The sequence below is a fragment of the Plecotus auritus genome, assembly GCF_963455305.1.
Source record: "Plecotus auritus genome assembly, chromosome: X".
NCBI lineage: Eukaryota > Metazoa > Chordata > Mammalia > Chiroptera > Vespertilionidae > Plecotus > Plecotus auritus.
This window is the reverse complement of record NC_137784.1, coordinates 33250932-33274690: the sequence shown is the minus strand read 5'-3', so window position 1 is coordinate 33274690 and position 23759 is coordinate 33250932. Positions and strand designations below refer to the sequence as shown.

The following is a 23759-nucleotide window of genomic DNA, read 5'->3' as shown; positions in this document are numbered from 1 at the left end:
GACCTGAGGCTGCACCCCCTGCCTCGCACCGGTCCGGGGGACCTGAAGCTGTGCCCCCTGCCCGGCAGGGCTTGACAGGCGTGGGGCTGGCCGGGTCTGGATCTCACCCAATGGGGGTGGGGCCAGCCGGGTCTGGGTCTCGCGTGATTTCGAGGCGCACGTGGGTGGGCGGGGGGGCACCCCCGGGCACTTGACTCTGGGTCCTGCGGCGTGCCCCAGACTCTGACAGGAGGAAGAGTTTCATATACATTTTACTAATTTTCTTTCATCTCTTACACTGTTATTATAGAAAAAGGGCAAATAGCAATATTAAAATATTTCCTCTAATTAATTCCCTTTTAATGTGCATGAATTTTGTGCACTGGGTTGCTAGTATAATATACAGATGATGTATCATAGAATTGTACATTTGAAACCTATATAATTTTTGGAACCAATGTCACTCCCGTAGTTTTTATTTTAAATAATAAATAAAAATATATATGAAAAAAGCAGTCAAGGTGAATGAACCCTGTCCATCTGAGTAGAAAATGTAACAAAGATACTTAAGGCATTTTTTAAACTATATTATCTTTTTAGCCTACAGTTCAGATAATCCAGACTCTAGAGCACTAAATCATAATTACCAAGTAGTACCTATGAGTTTTTTATAGTCTACAATTATTATTATTACATTATGCAAAGTAAGATGATTGTACTCTGAGTGTTGAAAAATTTTCAGGTATTAGTATATGTCAAAGTGTTTTTATTATATCTAGGGAGTAAGGTCTAATTTGGTGTTTTAGAAATAGTTTGTAAATGTTATAAGAATTGGCATTGTCCAAATAATCATTTCAGGGCTTTATTACCAAAGTTTCCCAAGTACATGGGAGAGCATTGTTGCTGGCATCAGTTTTAATATGCTTTTTATTGACACCTGGCATAGCTATGGAGTAGAAATCTTGTTATTTGATTAGTCAATACCTACTGGATATAAGAAATAAAAAATTATGTCTTGGGAAGGCAGGCCTAGCTAAATCATTATGTGATACTATATGTATTAGTGGGAGGCTTAAAGAGGGAAAAAGTGAACAAATTTTCTCTGATTAGTATTGAGTCTTCATTTTACCCTATATTTCTGGAATCTCAATCTAAAACAGAGCCCTGCCTAGTTTAAATAGGAAATTACTTAATTAGTTCCTGTGGCTTTCCTTATTCCACTTAGAAAATATTGAAAATGTTTCAGAAATGAAATAAAGGCACTATTAGAGAACATTTAGAAATTTTTGCCCAGGATTTCTTCCAATTCTGCACAATTACACGTGCATGAATGCCAAAGAGACCTCTTCTCTCTGGATGTTCTTTATTGATTTCAGCAAGACTCCATTCCCTTCTAAAGAATCAAAATCTTAAAATATTTGTTTCCTGGAAAGCTTTTTATTTGGCCTGTTGAATATGTAGTTTTTGGGAATTACTTTGGTACTTGAATAAACACTGGAACACTTCGTTCTTAGATCCAGTAATTTTCCTGCAATTTAAATTCTAATCAAGTTATTTAAAAAACACAGGTCGTGTTGGCTTTACACTCTGTGAAACCAGGGGAAAAAAGAATGCATTGGGAATGTTAGGGGAAAGGTATTTGTAATTGAAGGAAACGTTTTAAATTAGTAATGTAAATTTGTATTTCAAGATGTAACCTGATTCACTCAGTGCTTCAAATAACCTTTTCCTTTATTTTTTCATAATATTTATCAATTTGTTATATTCCACATAATATAGTTATTGTGTTTATTATCTGACTCTGCTCTATGAGAATGTCAGCTGCATGAGAGCAAGGATCTTTGTTTTGTTCACTGATGTATCCTAAGCACTGAGACCAGGGTCTGGCATACAGTAGTTACTCAGTTAATATTTGTGGACTGAATGAATACCATGATCTATCCCACTTCATCCCTCAAATTTTATATTCATTTCTTCCTGGTAATTATTGTATGTTGCTATATTCCATATGAAGTAGGTAGTTAACTTATTGGTAAAAATAATACTCTACCATCTAGTATGAGAAGATAATTTTAGGAATTATATCCTAAAAATGTTTGAAGAAGTAATTTGTAATGCTTCAGTTTTCAATAAGTTTTAATGAAACCCATAGTGTTCCACAGATGCCCACAAAATTTATTAGGGAATTGAGGATGGGAAACTTTTCAAGCACCCCTATGTTCATAGCAGCATTATGTACAATAGCTAAGATCTGGAAACTGCCTAAGTGCCCATCAGTAGATGAGTGTATAAAAAAGTTATAGTATATTTACACAAAAGAGTACTATGCAGCTATAAAAAAAGGATCTCTTACCCATTGTGACAGCATGGATGGATCTGGAGGTTATTATGCTAAGTGAAGTAAGCCAGTCAGAGAAAGACAAATATCACATGATCTCACTTATATGTGGAATCTAATGAACAAAATAGGTCCAGAGACATGGAAGCATGCAACAGACTGACGAATCTTAGAGGGAAGGGGAGAGGGGGTGTGGGAAGAAATTTAAGCAAAGAACTTATATGTGTAACCCATGGGCACAGACAATAGTGCAGTGAATGCCTGGAGGGTTGCAGGACCCCAGTGGAGAGGGGCAAAGGGCGGAAAATGGGGGACATCTGTAATACTCTCAACAATAAAAATAAATGTTATACATATATATATATATATATATATATATATATATATATATATATTCTTTATTGTGTATATCTTTCTCAGATGCGAAAGCTGACAATCATGCCTGCAGGGCTGATATTTGCATCTATAAGTGTGCATGCAGCCAAAGAAGAGGAATCCAAAAAGCAGCTAATGAAACCAGAGCAGGTAACTTGTGTATAAATGTTTGTGAATTTTTTATAATATAAATATGATAAAATGAATTTTTATTATGTTGTTGTTACCCCTACTCATAACAATGTCTTTGAAATATTTGTTAAACACATTTTATAAGTTGAGAGAAAGTTATAAGGTGTCTTAAAATAAACACTGTATTATATTTAACTCAAAACTCTTAATATCCTAATTCCAAGGAAAAACAATTGGTGATTTTTCTCAATGAATAATCAATGAGTAGTACAGGGTCTTAGTACTTTTAAGCTGTCTGTTTTTTTCTTTCTTGAAAATGTATACAGGTATTTGGAAGCTTTAGTTTAAGAAACTCATTAAGATTTCATTTTTGAAAGTGACTTTATATGTTTTCTAGTTTAGCCTTCTGTATGTTACTAAGATATAATAGGTATACTAAGTGACCATTTATCTTCTACATGAATATAACTCTGGATTAAGGAACCTAAGGCAATCCATTCAATTTGCTGGCAGCTCTCATTCAATTTGAGGTCCTTCCTTAGGTCAGACAAACCTTTGTCATAATAAGTTCTGCCCATTTGCCCTGTATCTCTTACATTGGTACCATACAGAAAAATTCTCATCTCTCTTCCACCAAACAACTCTTCAGATGTTAATTACCTTTGCTTCCTGGATAAGTATATTAGTAGCTTTAACCTTTCTTCGTATGTCCATAGCCTTTAGTTCCTTCGTTTTTTAAAAAAATATATATTTTTATTGATTTCAGAGAGGAAGAGAGAATGAAAGAGAGATAGAAAAATTAATTATGAGAGAGAATCATTGATTGGCTTCCTCCTGCATGCCCCATACTGGGGATCGAACCCACAACGCACACATGTGCCCTGACCGGGAATCGAACCATGACCTGCTGGTTCATAGGTCAATGAGCCATAGCCGGGCAGTTCCTTCACTCTCTTGATTATTCTCTGCCATACATATTTGGGATGGTTAGCATTTTCCTCAGGTGTAAATATTTTGACCACTGCTCGATTAAGTCAGACTCTGATTTCTGTTCTAGATAATATATTTATATTGAAGCTGCCTAAGATCACATTCACTTTTACATATATTTTTGTTTTTGTCCTCACAATCAATCTCATGTATAAAATTTAACAAAATTACTTTTGACCATGACATAGTGAATTTGTAGTTCTTAAAATTTATTAAAAATTTTTATATGGGCTACTGGTAAGGTATGTCTTTTCCCAAACTATACTTATATGCATATAGACTTTTGGGATTCAGTTGCAGGTATATATACACTGAGTGGCCAGATTATTATGATCTCTGAACACATAATAATCTGGCCACTAAGTGTATTTGTATCTCAAATGAGTACCAAAAGTATTCCAGTCTTTTGCTGGAGATCAACTATCTATTTGCCCTGAGCTTTCTATCAGCCAGTGCAAAGGGGAAAACTGGTCAGGTGCACAAATAAATGAGGTATTCAAGAGAAGTACACTGAGTGGCCAGATTATTATGCGTTCAGAGATCGTAATAATCTGGCCACTCAGTGTATATGCCTGTTTAACTTTCATCTTGTTGATCTAGTCTATCATATAGGCCTGTTGATACCTAATTGTGGTTACTGATTTGGTGTCCACTTTACTTTTTCCTTTTCCAGCCTTAAGTCACCATAAGGTGTCTGTACATACTTAGAAATGTATATTGAATCAGACGGGTCGGAACCTGAATATTGACTCCACCACTGACTATTTGGATAACATTGGACAGAATTCTTATTGGTGTCTCAGATAGTCTCTTGTATGAATGTACCATTATCAAATGTACAAATTTCATAGTTTTTAAAAATTTAGCTTATTTCTAATAATTTGTTTACTATAATAGTACTTTGTCAAAACATTCTATACATAAAGCTGTATGTACATCTATAACTATTTCCTTATAATAAGTTTATAGAAATGGAATTGTAGGTCAGAATGCATGAAAATTTCAGTACATTGTCAAACTGACATCTATAAAATTTAACAAAAATTACTTTCTGAGCTCCTCTTGCATATGTGTGAGGCACTAGTCTAAGCATCCTATATAATAAAATCCTAACATGCTAAGTGTCCGGTGTCTGGTTGGCTGTTCAACCAATCAAAGTGTAACATGCTAATGATATGCTAAGGCTGCTCAACCACTCGCTATGACATGTACTGACCACCAGGGGGCAGACAGTCAACCAGTTGACCAGTCGCTATGATGTGCACTGACTACCATGGGGCATACACTCCAACCAGTAAGTTAGCTTGCTGCTGGGGTCCGGCTGATCGGGACTGAGTAAGATGGGCCAAACGTGCCCTGGAGCCCTCCCACAGTCCCTCCCCGGCTGGCCAACCTCCCATGTCCCTCCCCTCCCCAGCCCAGATTGTGCACCAGTGGGGTCCCTCTGCCTGGCCTGTGCCCTCTCGCAATCCGGGACCCCATGGGAGATGTCGGGGAGCCAGTTTCGGCCCAACAGCAAGAACAACCAATCGCTATGATGCGCAATGACCACCAGGGGGCAGACACTCAACGCAGGAGCTGTCCCCTGGTGGTCAGTGTGCTCCTACAGGGGGAACGTCGCTCAGCCGGAAGCCAGGCTCACGGCTGGCGAGTGTAGCGGCTGTGGCAGGAGCTTCGCCTGCCTCCGGCAGCGCTAAGGATGTCTGACTGATGGCTTAGGCCCTCACCCCATGGAGGACATCAGTTGGACATCCCCTGAGGGCTCCCGGAATGTGAGAGGGTGCAGGCCGGGATGAAAGACCCCCCCAAGAACACGAATTTTGTGTACCGGTCCTCTAGTTGCCCTATATAATAAAGAGGTAATATGTAAATTTACCGCCACACCTTTGCAAAGGTTGGCTGCCCCTATGTGGACAAGATGGCCACCACAAGATGGCCAGCAGGGGAGGGCAGTTGTGGGTGATCAGGCCAGCAGGGGAGGGCAGTTAGGGGCAACCAGGCCTGCAGGGGATGGCAGTTGGGGGCGACCAGGCCTGCAAGGGAGGGCAGTTAGGGGTGACCAGGCTGGCAGGGGAGGGCAGTTAGGGGCAACCGGGATGGCAGGGGAGGGCAGTTGGGGGTGATCGGGCCGTCAGGGGAGCAGTTAGGCATCAATCAGGCTGGCAGTGGAGTGGTTAGGGGGTGATCAGGCTGGCAGGCAGAAGTGGTTAGGGGCAATCATGCAGGCAGGCTGGCGAGCGGTTGGGAGCCAGCAGTCCCGGATTGTGAGAGGGATGTCCGACTGCCGGTTTAGGCACAATCCCACAGGATCCCGAGGGGTCCCAGATTGGAGAGGGTGCAGGCTGGGCTGAGGGACAACCCCCCCCCCCAGTACACGAATTTTGTGCACCAGGCCTCTAGTATTTTAATAATAAATCTGTAAACTTTTATTAATTTTTATTAGCAGTCTAGGATAGATTCACTTCCCTACTAGCTTGCTATCTCTCAGTATTCTTTTTTCTTTTTTAGTCTTACAGAGATGATGTTTTTAAGCCTACCTTGACACTCCAAAATCTAGGTAGGAAGATCAGTAACTAGCATTTGACCCTAGTATCTGCATTTGCGTATTTCAGAATTTAAAAATAAATTTGTGCTCTTTACTATAATATGGAATATACAGAATTCCTTGATATTTAGTGTTTTCCCTAATACATTTTAAATAGAATTTAATGGAATTACTTGTTAAAGTTCATGATGCTAAGTGCTAAGGACTATCATTCACAAAGTCAGAGCCCCTTTCTTGAGGAACTTACAATTTATAAAGGAATGAAAATATGATTTACATGCAACTTTTCCATGTATTTTTATTGTGTAAAGTGAGTTATGGATCTACTTACATCTAGTTATAATAAAGTCTCTACTAACCAAAACACTGTATGAATGAGGTGTTCTGGTTAATTGATTTTTCTGGTAAACTTGTGGCTAATTGAATGTCCTTTTTTAAGTTCAATTCTTCTTGTTAAGCATGACTCGAAGAAGCAGAAATATATCCCTGCCTTATTAAGTACTATCTAGTGAATATAATTGAATACCTCTTTACTAGAAAACTCTGGAGAGCTATGGAGTGACCATTCATTTTAAATCATGAAATTTGCAGTATTCAGATCTGTAAAATGACTGGCAATTGGGCTGTGTGTAGATATGGTCAGCCATCACTGGATATTTCTTTTAAAAAAATTTCTATAATATATGAGTTTGACTCATTTTCTTCTTACGTGCTTATTTTCACCAAAAAAATTACAGAGGAGAATATTGATTTTGGAGTTCTGGTTACTTTTGTTAAATTTAATTTAAATGTGGTTTTATAGCTAACTGAATCTAATTATAATTTCTAATTGAGTATAAGCAAGTTATATTTATAGAATACATGAGATTGTTCTTCCCTCAGTGGAAACATAATTCTCATAGTAGGATTGAATCTTTTTTTCAGCTTTATAGAGATATATTTGACAAATAAGAATTGTATATATTTAAAGTGTACAATTTGATATTCTCCCCCCCCCCTCTCTCTCTCTCTCTCTCTCTCACACACACACACACACACACACACACACACATATGCATTGTAAAATGATCACCACAATCAAGCTAATTAACATATTTGTCACCTCATATAGTTACCATTGTGTGTGTGTGTGTTTGTGTGTATTAATACTCAGAGCTACCCTGTTAGCAAATTTCAAGTGTTCAATACAGTATTGTTAACTATAGTCACCATGCTGCACATCATTAGATATCTGAAACTTATTCTTCTTACATAAAATGCACTCTTTCATCTCCTCATTTTTCTCTCACTCCACCTATGGTAACTAGAGAAGTAAAGAAGAAAGTGCATTGAGACTGGTAGGGTTGGAGGTGCGGAGAAGGCTGATCCAACACCCATGTGTGACATTCTTTAAATTGAGAGGGATATCTCGTCTGCAGAGGACTCCCCTGAGGAGCAAGGGGTCTCAGCCCCATACCAGGCTCTCAGCCCAGGGTTCCAGAGCTGGGAAGAGAAATTCCTGTAACTTCAAGCTGTAAAAACCAGCAAGGATTGTCACTGAGTGACACAGCGGCTGCTGGAGACCCCGGCAATTACTCTTAAAGGGCTGGTGCATGAATTTACTTGGACTCCCTCCCTCTGAGCTCCTGTGCTGGGACAATGACTTTGGGGAATCCAGGGACATCTGGGGTAGAACTGGATTGTTTGGCATCAGGGAAAGACCTATGCCGAGACCACCTCTGTTGCAGAGCTTACTGGCAGCCATATCTGAGTTTCCATCAGCCTGGCTCACACTGTTCCCTCCATCCTAGGGATTCCTCCCATCCAATTTTCAGCCCCACCCAAGTTGTTTGCAGCAACTTTTCCATATGAATGTCTCAGGTTTCAGATTTTTCTAAAATCTCTCAAACAAGCAGCAACTGGTGTCACTGTGCTGCATACCTATCAATAAGAGGCCCAAGACCTTCACAGCTTGGCCTCGCTGGGGCACTTCCAAACACAACACAAGTAGCAGCCATATACAGATTGATGTGTAGCTCCTGCCAGTTGGCTCCAGAAAGTGGCTGACTTTGCACCTCCTGGGAGGCCCCAGAGCCAATGCAGCTGGTGGACAGCTTTAGACCACACCAAATTACAACTCTACACATCTACAAGTGACACACTCAAGGGGCAGTCTCAGTGAGCTCAAAAGCCCCACTGAAGCAAGTCCTGCTCCATAGGGGTGTCTCCTGCACAGCAGCTCTTCCATTGTAGTTGCAGCCGGTCTTCACAGCCAATTGGCCTGGAGGTTAATCCCTCCCAGTGATGCCAATAGCAATCAAGGCTCAACTATAACAAGACTGTACATACGGCCCACACAGGGGTGCACATAGAGTGCCCAGCTCAGGTGACTTGGGGGGCTGAGCCACTGGGCCCTACAGGACACCTAGTATACAAGACCACTCTGCCAATTCCAGGAGATATAGCAGCTCTACTTAATATAGAGAAACAAACACAGAGAAGCAGCCAAAATGCAGAGACAAAGAAACATGTCACAAATGAAAGAATAGAAGAAATCTCCAGAAAAAGAACTAAATGAAATGGAAGCAAGCAAACTACTAGATACAGAGTTCAAAACAATAGTTATAAGGTTGCTCAAGGATCTTAATGAGACCTTCAAGGGACTTAGTGAGATTCTCAAGGATCTTAATTAGAATTTCAAGAACCTTAGTAAGAACATCAAAGACATGAAAAAGGACCAGTCAGAAATTAAGCATACACTAGCTGAGAAAAAGAACAATTTACAGAGATTCAACAGTAGAGTAGAGGAGTCTGAGAATCAAATCAACAATTTGGAATATGAGGAAACAAAAAATATCCAATCAGAAGAGCAAAAAAAAAAAAAAAAAAAAGAATCCAAAAATATGAAGATAGTGTAAGGAGGCTCTGGGGCAACTTCAAGCATTGTGGGGTGCATTCGCATTATGGAACTGTCAGAAGGAGAAGACAGAGAACAAGATATTGAAAACCTATTTGATGAACTAATGACATAAAATTTCCCCTACCTTGTGAAGGAAATAGACATAAAAGTCCAGGAAGTGCAGAGAGTCCCAAACAATATGAACCCAAAGAGGCCCACACTAAGATAATTCATAATTAAAGTGCCAAGGGTTAAAGGCAGTGAGAGAATCCTAAAAGCAGCAAAAGAAAAGCAGTTAGTTAATTACAAGGGAGTGGCAAGAAATATTCAGTGATATATAATAAGGACTTACAAACAAGATTACCCACAATGCTATCATTTAAAATTGAAGGTCAGAGAAAGAGCTTCACAGACTAGAAAAGGCTAAAGAGTTCATCACCACCAAACCAGTATTACATGAAATGTTGAAGGGTATTCTTTTTTAAAAGTATATTTTTATTGATTTCAGAGAAGAAGGGAGAGGAAGAGGGAGATAGAAGCATCAGTGATGAGAGAGAATCTCCGATTGGCTGCCTCCTGCACACCTCCTACTGGGGATTGAGCCCCCAACCTGTGCATGTGCCCTTGACCAGAATCGAACCCAGGACCTTTCAGTCCTCAGGCCAGCACTCCATCCACTAAGCCAGTGGTCGGCAAACTGCGGCTCGTGAGCCACATGTGGCTTGCAAGCCGCGGTTTGCCACTCTGTTGACTAATGAGTTTGCCGACCACTGACTTAGACCCTCGATTCCAATAATTACAGGCTGTTGTTGTTTCTTGTGATTAAGCCCCTATCCCAGTGGTTGGCAAACTCATTAGTCAACAGAGCGGCAAACCGCGGCTCGTGAGTCGCATGTGGCTCACGAGCCACAATTTGCTGACCACTGCACTAAGCCAAACTAGCTAGGGTGAAGGGTATTCTTTAAGGAGGAGGAGGAGAGTGTGGAGAAAAGATTAAAAATATAAACAATTAAATGGCAATAAATACATATCTACCAACTCAATCTGAAAGTAAAAATAAATAAGAAATATAATGAACAAAATAAACTGATGAATAAAATAGAACCAGAGGCATGGAAACATGAACAGACTGATGAATCTCAGAGGGAAGGTGGTAGGGTGGTGGGAAAAGTTTAACCAAAGAATTGACATCCATATATGCATTATTTAGGGTGGTGAAGGCCTATTGCGGGGCAAGAACCAGGTGGAGGGGGCAATGCGGAGAAAAAAGAGGGGGCATCGGTAATATTCTGAATAATAAAGACTTTTTAAAAAAGGCATAAGGTAGCTGAATGGATAAGAAAGCAAGACTTACACATATGATGTCTACTAGAAACCCACCTCAGAACAAAAGTTACACACAGTCTACAAATAAAGGGATGTAAAAAGGTATTTTGCGTAAATGGAAAGGAAAATAAAGCTGGGGCAGCAATACTTATACCAGACAAAATTGACTTTACATTAAAGGCTATAGTAACAGACAACACAAAATAATGATAAAAAGGAACAGTCCAACAAGAAGATATAACACTTGTAAAGATTTGTGCACCCACATAGGAACACCTAAATATGTAAAGCAAATGTTGATGGACATAAGGGGAGAGATTGACAGTAATGGAGTCATAGTAGGCGATTTTTATACCCCATTGACATTAATAGGTCTTCCAAACAGAAAATCAACAAGAAAACAGTGGCCTTAAATGACACACTAGATCCAATGGTTTTAATTGATACCTTCTTATATTTCACCCCAAAGCTACAGAATATACATTCTTTTCAAGGGCATATGTAACATTTTCTAGGATAGACCACATGTTAGGACACAAAACAAGTCTCAATACATTTAAGAAGAGTGAAATCATATCAAGCATTTTCTCTGATTATAATGGTAGAAATCAATACAAGAAAAAAAAAAAACACCTGAAAAAACAACCAGAAACATGGAGGCTAAATAACATGTTACTAAACAGTGAATGGGTTAACAATGAGATCAAGGAAGAAATCAAAAGATAACTTGAAACAAATAAAAATGAGAACACAACAACTGAAAATCTGTGGGACACAGTGAAAGCAGCTCTAAGAGGGAAATTCATAGCATTACTGGGCTATCTCAAGGAATAAGAAAAATCTCAAGGAAAAAATCTAGCTGTACACTTAAAGGAACTTCAAAAAGAACCACAAACAAAGCCCAAATTGAGTAGAAGGAAAGAAATTACAATGATCAGAGGGGAAAGAAACAAAAAAAGAGTCTAAAAAATCAGTACAAAAGATTAATGAAACCACGAGCTGCTACTTGGAAAAGATAAACAAGATTGATAAACCTTTAAACAGACTCATCAAGAAAAATGGGATAGGACCCAAATAAATAAAATCAGAAACAAAACCAAAGAAATACAAAGGATTGTTAAGAAAATATAATGAACAACAATATTCCCAAAATATTGGACAATCTAGACGAAATAGATAAATTCCTAGAAACATACAATCTTCCAAAACTGAATCAGGAAAAATCAGAGAATCTGAATAGACAGATTACAACTAATAAAATTAAAGCAGTAATAAAAAAATAAAAAAACCAACTCCCAACAGACAAAAGTATTGGACTGGATGGCCTCACAAGTGAACTTTACCAAACATTCAAAGAAGAACTAACACCTATCCTCCTCAAACTATTCCAAAAAATTCAAAATCAAGGAACACTCCCAAGCTTATTTTATGAGACCAGTCTTATCCTAATCTAAAAACAGATAAAGATACTACAAAGAAAGAAAATTAGAGGCCATTATCTTTAATATAGATGCTAAGATCCTCAACAAAATAGTAGCAAACCAGATCCAGAAATGCATTTAAAAATCATATACCATGATCAAGTGGGATTTATTCAGAGGATGCAAGGCTGGTACAATATATGCAAATCAATAAATGTGATAACCACCACATAAACAAAATGAAGGATAAAAACCACATGATCATATCAATAGATGCAGAAAAAGCATTTTATAAAATTCAGCACCCTTTTATGATAAAAACTCTCAGCAAAGTGGGAATAGAGGAACCTCAACATAATAAAGGCCATATATGACAAATCCACAACAAACATTATATTCAACTAGAGGCCCAGTGCACAAAATTCGTGCATGGGTGGGGTCTCTAGGCCTGGCTGGAGATCAGAGCTGATCAGGGCCCAAAGGACCCGGTGGGGTTGGGAGAGGAGGTGACGGTGGCTGGGATGGGTGTGGAAGGAACAGATGCCAGATGCCGATGCTGCCTTCGGTGCCCCGTCACTCCACGGTTCGCCACCTCCCCCCCACCCCCTTCCCTCAGTGCTGGCTGGGGAGCTGATGGGGGAGGGACCAGGGAAGGTTTTGATCCCCAGTTTGGAACGGGCAGGAGGCAGGCAATCAATGATTCTCTATCATCATTGATGTTTCTATCTCTATTTCCCTCTCCGAAATCAATCAAATATATACTTTTAAAATGCAGGGTTTTTAGAGGAAGAAAGGTAGGGCAAGGGAGCTATTGACAGGGGCATTTGATATCTTGCTCACATTTCAGATAGGATAACATAAGGTGGTCCTCAGGGGGTGACAGATGAGGAGTGGCAGTGGGTGGAGCAGGGCACTGCAGGCTGAGGAATGGGCTATAATGACTGGGAATGTCTGTGACAGTGACACTGAGTGTGTGTTGGGGCCATCGCTGGGATCATTCATCCCCAAAGGTTTTGATTCTGGATGGGAGGAGAAACACAGAGATCAGCAGGCCTTTCTTAGCCTAGAAGGTGACATGAGTGGCAGGAGCGGGCTGCCCTGCTTCCCTACAGATGTACACATGCAGTGTAACTGCACATGGACGTCAGTCACACAGCCAAATCAATGCCCAGCCAGCACTGGTGGCTGTGTCCTGCCACTCTCTGGCTGTGCTGCGGTGCTATTGGCTGGGGAGTGGGTTGCGAAGCCTCGCCCCCAAGCGCATGTAGTATAGGAAGGGGCAGGCAGGAAGCTAGAAGCTGGAAGTTGGAGCTGAGGTGGCCCAGCAGCGCTGCATCTGCCATGGAGCTGGATGGGGAGTAGCTGTCAGTGCAACCAGCTTTGGAGTTGGAGGGGCTGCGCTTCCTGAATGTCACCGGTGAGTCCCTGCAAGTCCATGACGTGCCAGCTGGGCCAGGTGGGGCCTGGGGAGGCCTTTCCCTCCTAGAGCTGTTCTTCCCGTGGTGGCAGTGTTGGTCGCTTTTTTTTTTCAATTTAGTTTTTTTACTGGAAAGCAAGCTCTGGGCTTGTGGTTCCTGGGATCCCTGGGTCATAGCATGTGCCTCCAGGCCTTACTGCACCCCCTCCCCCTTCTCCTGCATTGAGCGTCTGGGCCCTGGTGGTCAGTGTGCATCATAGTGACTGGTCCACTGATCATTCTGGTCATTAGGCCATTATAGTCACTGGGCTTTTATTATATAGGATGGGCAAAAACTACAAGTGTTTCCCTTAAAATTGGGAAGAAGGCAGGAATGTTCACTTTCACCACTCTTATTCAACATAGTATTGGAAGTCCTAGCCACAGCAATCAGACAAGAGGAAAAAATGAAAGGTATTTAAATGGGAAACGAAGAAGTAAAACTGTCATTATCTGCTAATGACATGATATTATATACAGAGAATCCTAAAGATTACTCCAATAAGCCACTATAACTGATAAATGAATTCATTAAAGTAGTGGGATACAAAATAAATATACAAATATCAGTTTCCTTTTCATACACCAATAATGTACTATCAGAAAGGGAAACTAAAAACAATCCCACTCAAAATTGCATTAAAAAATACCTAGGAATAAATTTCACCAAGACCTGCTCTTGGAAATTTATAAGATGTCAGAGAAAGAAATAGAAGAAATTACAAACAAGTGGAAGCATATACAGTTTTCATTGATAGGAAACATTTGTACACAATTAAAATGTCCATAGTAACCAAAGCAACATTCAATGCAACTCCTATCATGATAACAATAGCATATTTCATGGAAGTAGAACAAATATTCCAAAGATTTATGTGGAACAACAAAAGACCCCAAATAGCTATAGCAATCTTGAGAAAGAAGAACAAAGATGGAGGAATCACCCTCCCTAATACCTACATAGCCATTGTAATCAAAACAACATGGTACTGGCATAAAAAGAGACATAAATCAATGGAACAGATTAGAGAGCCCAGAAATGAACCCATGCCTTTATGTCAATTAATATTGGACATAGGAAGCAAAAACATACAATGGGTTAAAAATAGTCTCTTCAATAAATGGTGTTGGGAAAATTGTACAGATACATTTAAAAAAGTGAAACTAGACCACCTTATTACACCATATACAAGATAAACTCAAAAGGGATTAAAGACTTAAATGTTAAACTCAAAACCATAAAAATATGAGAAGAAAACATAGGCAGCAAAATCTTGGAAATTTCCAGTAGCAATATTTTTGTGGTATGTCGTCTTGGGCAAGGGAAACAAAAGAAAAAATAAATGTGACTACATCAAATTAAAGCTTTTGCACAGCAAAGAAAATTATCAACAAAATGAAAAGACAACCCACTGAATGGGAGAACATATTCACCAGTGATATATCTGATCGAAAGTTAATATCCAACATTCATAAAAAATACTTATACAACTAAACACCCCCAAAAAATTCCAACTAAAAAATGGGCAAAGCTTGCCCTGGCCTGTGTAGTTAAATGGTTAGAGTGTTGGCCTATGCACCAAGTGGTCTTGGATTTGATTTCCGGTCAATGGCACATGTGCCACATCCAGCACGGGCAGGTTTGGTGAGCCTGAGGAGGGGCATTGAAGGACTAAAGAAGACAGACAAGAGAATACAGCTGAGGCTCGGTAGGACGTTGCTTCTCTGATGGAGAGACAGTGCTACAGCCTGCAAGCCGAAGCTTTATTTTATAGTCAGAGCACACAAAGCAAAACAAGGGTAGTGCTCAACATGTTTACAATGTTCTTGTGAGTTTCACCTTGTTTTGGCAGCACTTGCTGCACCTCCCACAGCCCATTAGCTACCTAGGAAGGAGCAAAGGAGGACTATAAGGTCAAGCTTAATTATGCTAAGAGGGCTCTGCCCTCCAAGCTGGGACTTGTTTGTGGCCCTGCCACAGGTCAGTCCTAGGCTTAACCCTATAGCCACTCCCTACAGGCACGTACCTGGGTTACAGGTTAAATCCCAGCCCTGGTTGGCCATCTGCAGGAGTCAACTAATTAATCATTGTCTCTTTCACATTGATGTTCTCTCTCTCTCTCTCTCTCCCTCTCTCCCTCCCTCCCTCCCTCTCTTCTCTCCCTTGTACTCTCTCTAAAAAGCAATGGAAAAAATATCCTCAGGTGAGGATTAACAGACAAAAAGAAATGGGCAAAGCATCTGAATATACACTTCTCCAAAGAGGACATACAGATTGCCAATAGTCATAAGAAAAGATGCTCACTGTCTCTAATCATCAGAGAATTACAAATTAAAACCATGATAGTATATCACCTCACACCTGTCAGAATGGCTTTCATCAATAAATCAACAAACAACAGAGTGCTGTAGTGTTGGTGGGAATGTAGATTGTTGCAACCACTGTGGAAAGCAGTATGGCATACCTCAAAAAATAAAAATGGAAAAACCTTATAACCCAGCAATTCTACTTCTGGGAATATACTGGTATACAAAGGAACCTAATACAACAATCAGAAAGAATATATGCACCCCTATGCTTGTAGTGGAGTTACTTACAATAACTAAGATCCATAAACAGCCCAAATGTTCATCAGTAGATGAATGGATAAAAAGGGTCTGGTACATTTCCACAATGGAATACTACTTGGCTATAAAAAAGGAATATCTTACCCTTTATGATAGCATGGATGGACCTGGAAATCTTTATGCTAAGTGAAATAAGCTAGTCAGAGAAAGACACATACCATATGAATTCACTCATGTGGAATCTAATGAACAAAATAAAATAACAAACTAAATAGAAACAGACTCATAGATAAGAGAACAGACTGACAGTTGTCAGAAAGGAGGGGTATTGGGGGCTACATGAAAAAAATTGAAAGGATTAAGGAAGAAAAACACAGACAACAGTATGGTGATTACCAGAGAAAAAGGAGTCTGGTGGGGGAGGTAGAAGGGAGTTTAGGGGGGATAAATGATGATAGAAAGAGACTTGACTTGGTGTAGGGAACACACAATCACGTATACAGATCATGTATTGCAGAATTGTACACCTGAAACTATATAGTTTTATTAACCAACTAGTAGCCCTGCACATGAATCCTTGCGCCAGTAGCTCACCAGTAGCTCACTGCCACCCTCCAGTAGCTCTCCGCCTGCTGCCCCACCCTCCTGTAGCTCCCTCCGGCCCTCTCCCCCCACCCCCCTCATAGCTTGCTGCCCTGCCCCCTCCTATAGCTCTCTGCAGCCTGCTTGTAGCCAGTAGCTCACTGCTGCTCTCCTGTAGCTCTCCGCCCGCTGCCCTGCCCTCCTGTAGCTCCCTCCCCAGCCCCCTGCCTTCCCCCCTCATAGCTTGCTGCCCTGCCCCCTCCTGGAGCTCTCTGCCTTCTGCTTGTAGCTCCCTGCCCTACCCTCCTGCTGATCCGTGATCCCGTGATCCTGTCGTTACTCAGTCGGTTGTTACGCTTCATGGTGTAACAACCGTTTGCATATTACATCTTTTACATCTTTATTATATAGGATGTCACTCTAATAAATTAAATTAAAAATATATAATCAGTATTTTTAGTTGAATTTAGCAGGAATGTTGGTAAAGATTCTTATTCTGCCATACTGTTGGAAAAGTAATTTCAGCTCTTTTATATTTTTGACATGAAGTTTTTTTTTGTTTTTTTGTTTATTTATTTTTCCTCTAGCTCCCCATATATACTTCACCACCTCTTCAATCTAAATATGTTGAAGAGCAGCCTGGTAATTTACAAATGGGCTTTGCCTCCATCCGCACTACAACTGGTCGTTATATTGGCTGGTGCAAGGTAAGTCTATTCTACTAGTTGTTCAGTATCGGAGGATTTCTTATTTGTATTATATACCAGTTGTTCCAGTTACCCACTGATGTGTAACAAACTACCCCCAAACCTAGAGGTTTAAAACAACAACCGTTCTATTATATTTCATTATTTTGTAAATCAGGAATTGGATTGGAGTTCATACAAGTGATTCTTCTGGTGTTCCCAGAGGTCACTCAGTGGTATTCATCAGGTGAATGGCCTGATCTATAGGTCCAAAACAACTTCATTCTCATGTTGGGCAACTTGTCACAGATGCTAGAGCACTGGGCTCAGCTGGGAATGTTGACTAAAGCACCTACACATGGCCTCTCAGGTAAGGTGGCCAGATAACTTACATGGGCAATTCAGGGCTCCTACAGAAAATGTTACAAGAGGCCCTAGGTTGAATTTGCCAAAGTTCTTACTTATCCTCAGATGTCTAAGAAAATCACTTCTACAGCATTCTAGTGTTAAGTCAAGTCACTAAGGCTAATCCAGTTTTTTGAAGGAAAAGAAAAAATGCCACCCCTCAATACAAGTAGCAGCAAATAATTTGTGGCCATATTTTATTCTACCATACCACTACTTCATAGATTAAAGTAGTTCAACAGACATTTATGTCACCTACCATGTACAAAACCTTGGTTAGCCTGTTACATGAAGTTCTGAGATTACTTTTTAATTGCTTCTTATTTGACTAAGCAAGATTTTCACTTGTTTTGTTTAGCTCATAAGACCAATTTGACTACAATGAGCTATGGGGCAAAATATAATTCACCTTATTTTGATACTTAGCCTACAATCAGCAGTACTCAGCAGAAGTGGAGTAAGCTGTACAGTACTGATGTTGCTCTATCATTGTGTCAACATAAGTGTATTAGCACCAATGTCTTAATTGTCAGTGTCATAATTATAATTCTGGTACCATTATTTTCATTATTCTGACCTAATAGCTACACTAATTTGTTTCAAATCTAGCCAATTGTGAACTTCGTGCTTTTTTGTTCCTAATCCATGTTTTAAAAAAGAAAAATCTAATGATCTGATTGAAATTCCAAATCTGTGAACTCTAGGTATTCTAGATATTTAAAACATCCAATGAATATATGGTGTTATTTTTTTAAAAATTTCCTGCCAAATAATTCTAATGGTACTGCTGTACTGCACACTCTTAATAGTTTAATCTCAGAGTGAAATATCTTAACTAATGGATCTGAATCATGCCAGCAACTAGATGATTCATATTTTAGCCTCCTGAGACCTAATTTTCCATAGTGTCTCAAAGTTGTTTTTTCAGTGAGGTAAATTGTTCAGTGTGATACTTAAATTGCTATTTAACTATCATCCAATCTAAGACTGAAAGAACTTTATATTCTGTTAATATGCTGAAACAGTTAGGTTGAAGAAGGTCACTTTTGAATATATTTCATCTTCAATGTAAATAATGTTTCCTAATTTTCCTCTAAAAATGTAATATGTTCTTTAAAAATTAATTCTGACTCAAATTACATTCTGCATTAAACTTTGAATCATGTAGGGCAAATTCAATTTCTACTCCTACTCCTTGATGATATTTTGAAATGTAGATAACAGTGATCCCCAGTGGTAAAACTGAATTTCTAAACCTAGCTAAGGAAAATTTTCCAGAAGAAGTTACTAGTTTGTTTCTTCAACAGTTACATGATTTCCCAGTCACCTGGTCAATAAGTATAATATAAAGGTGAAATTTTCTCAAGAGGCAGCCCCTAAAAAAGTTTGGTGGCGATTAGGGTCTATGTTGGTTTGTACAGCTTGAAACCATAGTGAACAGAATGAACCTGTGCATCTCTGAGCACCATGAAAATATCTGAAGCAAAGTTATTAAAATAAAGATATCTCAATAGCAATAACTTATTCGTTTTCCATCTAATATACTCCTTTCCATTTTATTTGCTTTGAAAATCTCTCTTGTTGTTTTTATTCCATGGACAGCAGCTATTTTAGAGAAGGAGAACATATATTTAGATTGTGTTTTTTGGTTTCTTCAATGGAGTACAGCATGTCTTTGTGGAATTACTTTGAAAAAATCATTTCATGCCTTATTTTTCTTCTGCTGTAATTGAGATAGTACTTATCACTTAATAAATGTGTATAACAATATTTCTTGCATCAAAATAAATTAGTTGGAAATAGGTAAAACGAAAAATTTGGTTTAAAGCTTTAATCCTTCCATGGGTTAATTAATCTTGATTTGTAGAAATTTATGTTGCTATTGCTATTTAAAAACAAGATGGAGGCTAGCCTGTGTAGGATGATTTCTATCCTGAGATAAATGTCTTAATTAGTTTTTTCTCATTCTAATGCACACTTTTAATAAAGGAGATAAAGTACTTTTCTTTAGGTTTTATGTTGTTGCTGCTGCATCTTTATTAATCAGACTAGACGCCCGGTGCACAAAATTCATGCACTGGAGGAGGGGTGTCCCTCAGCCCAGCCTGCACCCTCTCCAATCTGGGACCCCTCGGAGGATGTCCAACTGCCAGCAGTCACACATCCCTCTCACAATCCGGGACTGCTGGCTCCTAACCGCTTGCCTGCCTGATCGCCCCTAACTGCCTCTGCCTGCCATCCTGATCTTGCCCCCAATTGCCATCTCCTGCAGGTCTGATCTTGCCCCCAACTGTCCTACTCTGCCGGCCAATTTGGTTCTGATTGGTCAGTTTCTATGCCAGTCAGCATCAAAAGCTCCGCCTCCTAGGCAGCCATTGGCTCCTCACAGTTGACCCAGATTTGGTTCTGATTGGTCGGTTTCTATGCCAGTCAGCGTCTCTGGGCCTATCAATGGGGCCTGATCAGAAAGACGGGGCTGATCAGCAGCCCTGGTGGAGGCCTGGAGAGAAATGGAGGCACGACTGCTGACCAGACCTGGAAAGAAAGAGAGAGGCAAGTGCTGATCAACAGCTGCCACAGAGGCTATGGTTCAGACCCTGCTTCTCTCTTCAGGCCTCTCTCCGGGCCTGATTTGCAGTTCCTTCAGCAGTCAGTACTGGGTCGCCACGGCAACCCAGTGCTAACTACAGGACTGACTTCCAGTTGGTTGAGCCTCCTGGTCATTGTGGATGTGACAGACACAGGGTTTTTATATATTAGGATATTTCTTCTAAGCTTAAATATACCTCTCTTTATGCTTTATTTAAATTCCATTCAATTTCCTAGGCTATTATAAAATCAGATGACAAATATTTGTATTTCTGCAATAAGTTTTGTCTGAGCTGTTCTGATTATTTTATAGGCAATACTTATTTAATATGAGGAAAATAGTAAACAAGTATTATCCATGTTAAATAGATTGAAAAGAAAGAAATCAAGAGAAACTAAGTTCAACAAATATCCTCATAGTGAATAAATAGGACAGTTTGATTTAGATTTGGGTGCAATGCTGTCAACATTTTAATGAAATATCTGTGATGTCAACTGTTTGATCTAATTGTAAACATTTTCAAAAATGCTGATATCTTTTTTTCCCCTTTTTGCTTAGGGTGTTTATGTCTTTGTGAAAAATGGGATAATGGATACAGTTCAATTTGGAAAAGGTAGGTGAATAAATCACTTGTAATTAGGAATGTTCTATTGTCTTTTTAACTTGCAACATTAAAATGTGAAAAATAAACATAGTATGTTATCCATTATCAAGTTTTAACAACTGTAAAGATACTCTGCATAGCAATTTATAATAATAATACCAAAACAATACTATCTACAATTTATTTGGCCATTATTATATGCTAGGTCACTATTATAAGCATTTTACATAATTTATCTAATTTACTTTTTGTAGCAACTTTGTGACTTGGTATTTTAAATATTCTCCTTTTGCAGATGGGGATACTGGGGTTTAGAAAGAATAAGTAGGTTACCAAGACCACACAATTAGTAAGTGGCAGCATCTGAACTCAAACTGTCAAACTGTATGTTTTATATTATATACTCATAAAACATAAATTAGAAACATGTCTCCATCGTTATCAGTTACTTTTAATAAGTGCTACTTGCTGTTAAAATACATAGTATTTTGCTATTGATTATTAGGAAACACTATACCAATCAGTCACACCCTATAATATTTGGGCTAATGTGTTTGAGCCTTTAGTTTGATAATGGTATTTGGCATCAGATATAGGTTCTTAATATTTTTTACCTAAGCCAGTTGTCAAAATAAATGTATAGAGGACACAAAGATCAGGGTAAAATCTTAAAAGTCTCTATGATATTGATATTGATGACTAGTATATGTATTATCATTATTTTATATATGTTGTGGGAATTAATTCCAAATTATGTTCTCATCAATCTTGAGGAATATCATTAAATAACTGATTGCCATTAAATATTTAACAATGATAGAAGAGTGTGGACTGCATAGAACCAATACAATTCAAATGTATAAAAAGCCAAGAAATCCAGTCTTCTGCACACTCTCCATCTATTTTTTGTCTAGGCTCACTTCTCATCCTGATCATTTTTTTTTTTTTTAATCCTCACCCGAGGATGTTTTTTCCATTGATTTCCAGAGAGAGTGGAAGGGAGGGAGGAGGGGAAGGAGAGAGAGAGAGAGAGAAAGAGAGAGAGAAAGCATTGATGTGAGAGACACATCAATTGGTTGCCTCCCTTGACCAGAAATTGAACCTGTGACCCTTCAATCCACAGGCCAAAGCTCTAACCACTGAGATAATCGGCCAGGGCCTGATCATCTTGATTTTAACCAAGATCAACATCGGCTCTGAGGTTACTGGGAGTAGTGGCATGCAGGATTTAATGGCTGCATGTATCCCTAGACTATTATTTAAAGTTCTCTAATAAAGTATCTATTTCAGTGCTTACTGGATCCTACCAATGTTTAAGTAGATAAGGTCAGAATAATTTCTATTATATGTATATAGTACTTAAACAATCAAGAATTTACTTTATAATAATCCATATTAAGGTATTGACTGCAGCATCATATTTCATTGAAGAGTAATAACCTGTATTGTTCAGAAAGCAAATATGAAATCAGCTATGGAAGGAAGATTTAATTTTGAAACAAGTAACTGTTATAACTAGCTTTTAAGTCGCTGCTTAAATCATTATTTTGTATAGTTATTTTGAAGAGTGTTTAAACCCTTTGCTATTATCTCTAACTTTTCTGCATTATATCTATGTAGAATGCCCAGTTGTAGTAAGTCATTTATATTAATTTTTCACTGATTTCTTGAGATGCATATGTTTATCTGAAGAATCCACCAGGAGATTTTCTTCCGAAAATTGGAGTGATTACAGTTTCAGGATTAGCAGGCTTGGTTTCAGCAAGAAAAGGTAGGGCTTAAAAATATATATATATATATATTCTCTTTTTCAATTACAGTATATTAATTTCTGAATTTTATTGTTACAGGAAAACCTCATATCTTTTATTGAATATTATTAGGATAGGCTACCTTAAAACATTTAGATTCTACAGTACAACATGATTACTTTTATTAAAACCTTTTTGTGTTTTTAAGAATATACCTATTTCCAAAGATGTTCAACATCACTAGTTATTAGAAATGCAAATGAAAACTACAATGAGATACCACTACACACCTATTAGAATGTCTAAAATTAAAAAAGCTCTCCCTCTCGGGAGCACACCCCTGCCTTCTGCCTTTCCTTTTCTCCTCTCCCTGCCCCCACACTCCTCCAGCCCTCCACATCCCACACAAAAAATATAATAAAATTAAATTAAAAAGACTAACCATACCAAGTATATTTGAGAATGTAGAGCCACTGAAACTCTCAGACACTACTGGTGGGAATACAAAATGGTGCAGTCATTCTGAAAATAATTTGTCAAAAGTTTGTCATAAAGTTAAAGATATGCTCACCAAGAGACCCAGTAATCCCACTCTTGGGGATTTACCCTGGAGAAATGAAAAACATGAGCACAAATGTTAATAGCAACTCTATTCATAATCACCAAAAATTGGAAGTAGTCTAAATGTATTTCAGCAATTAACTAAACTGTGGAACATCATACAAAGGAATACTACTTGGGCAACAAAGCATGAACCATTGATACACACAACAATCTTGACGAATCTGAGTTAAAGAAGCCATTCCCAAAAAGTTTAATATTGTATGATTTCATTGTATGACTTTCTCAAAAAGACAAAACTATTGTGACAAAAAACATGTCTGTGGTTCCCAGGGGTTAGGAATAGGGAGAAGGTGTCAATACAAAGGGATAGCATGAGATATTTTTAGGAGCAATAGAGCTATTCCATATCGTGATTGTAGTGGTGGTTACACAACTCTCTCTATATATTAAAATGGATAGAACTGTACATCAAAAAAGTTGAATTTCTGGTAAGATCATTTAAAAATAATATTTTAAAAAATACAGCTATTCCTATTAATATTATAATGTATTATTGTTTCCCATCTTCT

The 23759-nt window shown here is 38.7% G+C and overlaps 1 protein-coding gene across 5 annotated transcripts in view; it reads left to right on the top strand.

The window, feature by feature from the left end:
- APOOL (apolipoprotein O like) overlaps positions 1-23759 on the top strand; it is a 142231-nt gene that overhangs the window by 77004 nt on the left and 41468 nt on the right. For all 5 annotated transcript variants that reach the window (XM_080653663.1, XM_080653665.1, XM_080653664.1 and 2 more), the window contains 4 exons: positions 2738-2842; positions 17178-17297; positions 20830-20884; positions 22548-22646. In XM_080653663.1, the coding sequence (XP_080509789.1) occupies positions 2738-2842; positions 17178-17297; positions 20830-20884; positions 22548-22646 (379 nt within the window). The remainder of the gene's footprint in view (positions 1-2737; positions 2843-17177; positions 17298-20829; positions 20885-22547; positions 22647-23759) is intronic.